The sequence below is a fragment of the Ananas comosus genome, linkage group 13 (genome assembly GCF_001540865.1).
Source record: "Ananas comosus cultivar F153 linkage group 13, ASM154086v1, whole genome shotgun sequence".
In the NCBI taxonomy this organism is placed as follows: domain Eukaryota; kingdom Viridiplantae; phylum Streptophyta; class Magnoliopsida; order Poales; family Bromeliaceae; genus Ananas; species Ananas comosus.
In genome coordinates this window covers 4,388,203-4,393,141 of record NC_033633.1, presented here as the reverse complement: position 1 = coordinate 4,393,141, position 4,939 = coordinate 4,388,203, and the positions used below count along the sequence as shown (strand labels likewise).

The 4,939-nt window shown below is 43.1% G+C and overlaps 1 protein-coding gene across 1 annotated transcript; it reads left to right on the top strand.

Annotated features, from left to right (window-relative positions):
- Positions 2,049 to 2,851, top strand: LOC109719708. Its single transcript, XM_020246494.1, has 2 exons — positions 2,049 to 2,390; positions 2,504 to 2,851. The coding sequence occupies exons 1-2, from the start codon at positions 2,049 to 2,051 to the stop codon at positions 2,849 to 2,851; spliced, it is 690 nt and encodes a 229-aa protein (XP_020102083.1).

Here is a 4,939-nt window from a genome sequence, read left to right as displayed (position 1 = left end):
GGCGATAATTTTAATTCCCTGCATGCAATGTTCTGCAAGTATATGAATACTTCACAGGAATCCTGCAAGATCGAAATTAAACTTAGCTATAGTGGGAATCTTAGTAAACTCATCGACATTGTTGATGATGACGATGTCAGAAACATACGGAGACTCTATAAAACCAACGCGTATCTGATGGAGCTTTATGCTGTGAGTAACTTAGTCGAGAGAAAGGTTGCTACTTGTGATCCCGATGATATAGACGAATTGCTTACAGACGAATAGCTGGAGCTATTGATTAACAGCCATTCCGAGGATGCATCTACTCCTCAGCAGACAAATTTTGAAAAAGTTGGCTCGTAAGTTACACTATTATTTCTTTTGCACAATTACCGAGCCTTATTGCACTTGTGATCTCTTTATTTTCAGCGGTTGCACTACTCTCAATGCACTTTTGCACCATTATATTTTACCTCATTCAATTATAAGCAATATATATTATACGGTTGCACTATTACATAATTTTTTCATTATATATTATTTTTATGCTGCACTGGTTCGTAATATTTTGCATCATTACTTCGACCTCTTGCACCGTATGAACTTTACACATAAGGGTTCTTATACTATTTAATATTTACAATACACTCCTTGCTTTCACTTGTGCTGCAGATCTTCTTATCCTATTCTCATTGACGATGCGGAAGCGGCAGACAGTGACGACGGTTTTATTATTGCTGATCTAAAAGACGAGTCAGATCCCGACGAAAGAAACGGTATCGTCTTGACTTCTCCCGACGCACCTCATCGGACATACAACGCCATGGATGTCCTCCCGTTGCGGCAAGGCGATGCAGTGGGACTTACTGCTCAGCAATTTGGCCACGACGAGCTTGAAGAAGACCTCATTGTAAATAGCTCTACGATGGAGTCAGTTGTTGACGTCGCAGATGCGGACGATGTCCACGAGGGCCAGCTCTACAAGACGCAAGGCGACTTCAAACGAGCTCTCAAAGTATACGCAATGAAAAGAGGTTTTGAGTACGCACCGACGAAATGCAATGGCCATAAGATAACCGCACAATGCCGCGCCTCAGATTATCCTTGGAGAATAAAGACGCGTCAAGTACCAGGAATTGCTCAATGGTAGGTGAATAAATTTGATTCGCAACACACTTGTAGCAGGGCAATAGGGGGATTGGGCCACAGGAATTGCGATGCTGCTTTTATAGCAGCATTTGTTAGGGAGCAGGTGGTAGCAAACGAGAAATACACGCCGAAGATGGTTCAGACTGAGATTCTTCGGCAGCACGGCGTAAAAATTTTATACTGGAAAGCCTACCGGGCCAGGGAATTGGTCCTTCAAGAGGTCCGCGGCGATTTCGAGAGCTCGTTCGCTCTACTTCCCTGGTACATCCAAGAGTTGAGGAGTGGAGATGCGAAAACATGTCTCCAATTACTTTACCAGGACGAGGGTCGTTTTCACCATTTTTTCTGGGCATTCGGTGCAGCGATTCAAGCATTCAGGAAGCACTGCAGGCCGCTGATTGGTCTGGATAGTACGTTATTGCACTATTACGCCACTGTCACATCATTATTTTACTATGTTGCACTATTATATAATAAATTCATGAATGTAACACAATTATTTGTACGATTACACAATAATATACACGGTTTCTTATTCTTCCAGGAACCTTCCTAACTGGTAAGTTTAGAGGTTGTCTGATGGCGGCGTCATGTATTGATGGGAATAACTGCATATTGCCATTGGCGTGGGCAGTTGTTGAAGGTGAAAATTGCTATTCCTGGCACTAGTTTCTGGAACAGTTACGGGATGGCGTCGTCGGTGATCGCGACTCCAGCAGAGCAAACAGTATACTTACTATCATTACCGCCAAAAGGGATTGATTGATACTGTATCTGATGTTTATCCGGATGCAGCTCATGGTTATTGCATTTATCATCTATCTACCAATCTCCCGCACGCGCCAAAGAATACACCTGCGTGAAGAAGATTTTGGGCGGCTGCGCGCGCATATACTGTCGCGGAGTTCAACGAACACATGGAGAAGATTAAGGAGTTGAACCCCGAACATTACAAGTATGTAGTCAACCTTCCTCGGCATAGGTGGGCTACCCATTGCTTCCTGCGAAGGCGTTATTCAATACTCACTTCCAACTGTGCCGAAACGATAAACAGTGTAATTCGTCATTTAAAAGGCCTTCCAATTACCTACCTCGTCGAGGAAACACGAAAGAAAACAGCTTGTTATTTTTACCAGAGGAAAAATAATGGCGAGAATATTACCAGTGTAGTAACACCCTATGCAGAAAAGATTTTAGGGAGCTCGAGGGAAGCGTCCCGCTTTTACATGCTGAATCCTTCGATCGATGTCCTCTTTCAGGTATTATCGTTTATTTTGTCCCATTTAATCAGTATATTACACTACTTATCAATCGGTTACATATAGTCATTACACTATCTGTCCCACCCTTTGGATTGGCTTGTTTTTTTCAGGTAATTGCAGCCGACCATACAGATGTTGTGGATCTTTCCAAAAAGACATGTTCCTGCAAGCGATGGGACATTGACGGCATTCCATGTAATCACGCTATGGCAGCAATTTCATTTAGGCTACGGGATCCGTATGATTTTGTCGAGGACTGGTTTAAGACCTCGACTTATCGCGCAACCTACAACGATTGCGTCCCCCCCACCAGAGGCAAAGAGCAATGGCCTGCAATACTAAGTAACGTTGTTCTGCCACGGCCGCCAAACGTCCGCATACAACCGGGCAGAAGAAAGGTTTCGCGGCGAGAGTCTATTGCTAACGGCTTAATAAAGAAGCGGTGCCGGAATTGCTAGAGATGGGGGCACAACAAAAGGTCATGCAAGAACCCTCCTGTGACTAGAGCAAACCAGCTGCGCGCGACGACATCCGCGGGCGCACCGCAGGAAACATCGAAAAATCAATACGTCTTATTGTAATAGTTCAAGGCTAATATTAATAATGTACATATAGATAATTTGATTAAGTAAATTTTTATAATAGTACAAAATAGAGGATAACAGTTCAACATATTTAAAAAATAGTGTAACGAGGATCTCAAAATTTTGACTGTTAAGTGAGGTTGCACTGGAACGAGACTACGGATGCACTGTTATAGCGGTCATTCCACCATTTATACTGCAGTAGAACCTTCCCGTTGCACTAATATCCCTGCGCATAGAGGCGAATTCGACACTGCGGCGGCGGCGGCTAGAGGTAGCGCAGCGGCGGATAAAGAGGTGGTGGAGCCTCCTTCTACTCTGCCCCGCTATTCGACGACCCCCATATCCTTTCATTTGCACAATAGCTTAAGATTACATTAAAAAATAAAATAAGTAGGTTATGGAGAGGTTGCACTGGAACGAGTTTACGGATGCACTGTTAGAAGGGCGGTTGCACCATTTCTCCTGTCATAGCTCCTTTCTGTTCATTATTATCCCAGTTGCGTGCGTGCACTTAATGTCATTTAGCTTCAGAAAATATCTTAAAGTCTTAAAGCCGAACAGCAAATAGCGGGTACAGCGAATAGCGGGGGGGATGTGGTCCGTTTCCCAAGTAATGAGCGAGATTGCGTAAAGCGGAAGCGGCGCATTTAATGAGCGCCGGACAGTACAGCATGGTCCGAGTTCTGAGTAATGAGCAAGGGAGGAGAGGTTGCGTAAAGTGGACGCGGCGCATTTAATGAGCGCCAGCGCGGGCGGCTTTGTTATACGAGGGGTGAAATAAAATTTATAGTTAACGAAGTATTTAAGTGGTGTAACTAAAATCAAAATAGTTCAAGATTTTTCGGTAAAGCGTGCAACAGTACGATATGTAGCACAAATTTTTCACAGAATTGGTGATAACATGAACATAATAGTGCAAAAATGTCCGAAATTTATATTATATTATGATGTAAACAGTGCAACATTGTTTGTTAAATATTGTAACTGGTAAATAGTGTAACAAATTCGTGAGGAGTCGATTAACATGTGAACAAGAATTTCATTATCTTTAAAGCCGAGTACACGATTTTATAGTACTTTGCAAAATACAAACAGGAATTGCATACAATGTAACATTCTATTACATCAACTATAACAATCTCTTCATAATAATTAATTAAGAAAAGTATGTAATCATCGAAGTTTCTCTGCAATTCCACGCGCATATAGCCGACGCTAACAGGTATAGGCCAGGGGAGACTGCCGAAGGAGACTGCGAGGAGGAGGAGACTGCCGAAGGAGACTGCGAGGATGAGGAGGCTCGTTCGGAAGGGTAGATCCAGCAACGAGGCGTTAAGATTGATTTGCACTATCTGGAGTGCTTTATATGCCTCGAGCCCTTTGGAGCTTTGCTCTACCATGAAACAGACAGTTCAATCAGCAAAACATAAGAATCCATCAATAACATTAAAGATATGCAAGAATTTAAGAACCCGTATGAGAGGAGGGCCAATGGGCTCGTGGCAAATAAAGCACTCCAGATAGTACGAATCAATCTTAATGCCTCATTGCTGGATAATACCCTTCCGAGCGAGCCGCCTACTCCTCGAACGCTGCTTCGGCTCTCTACCGTTAATAGTGCAACGTAGGATAAAATAGTAGAACTAAGTTCATAAGGGTGCAACGATGTCATCATAATAGTGCTATGGATTCAGCAAACAGCAAACACACGGTCTGGCGAATAGCGTGGATGATATACGCTCCCTGCGCAGGGCGCATTTAATGCTGATAAAAGCACATAGCGTTATAGCGTCCCTTCTGTGAGGCGAAGAGACACCGGCGGGTATATCGAAGCTGCCTCGGCAAAAGTAAAAGCACTATTCAAACGTATTTTTATTTTTATTTTGTTTAAATATGACTTCTTCAGTTTCATTCCCCGTAAAGGCGTTGCACTGTTATGACGAATGTTACTCTAATATC

What these genes read in the sequence shown, in the direction of transcription:
- LOC109719708 (XM_020246494.1), top strand. Translation starts at nt 2,049, where the DNA reads ATGGAGAAGATTAAGGAGTTGAACCCCGAACATTACAAGTATGTAGTC. An exon ending in CGATCGATGTCCTCTTTCAG is followed by an intron (nt 2,391 to 2,503) that starts GTATTATCGTTT and finishes TGTTTTTTTCAG; the next exon opens with GTAATTGCAGCCGACCATAC.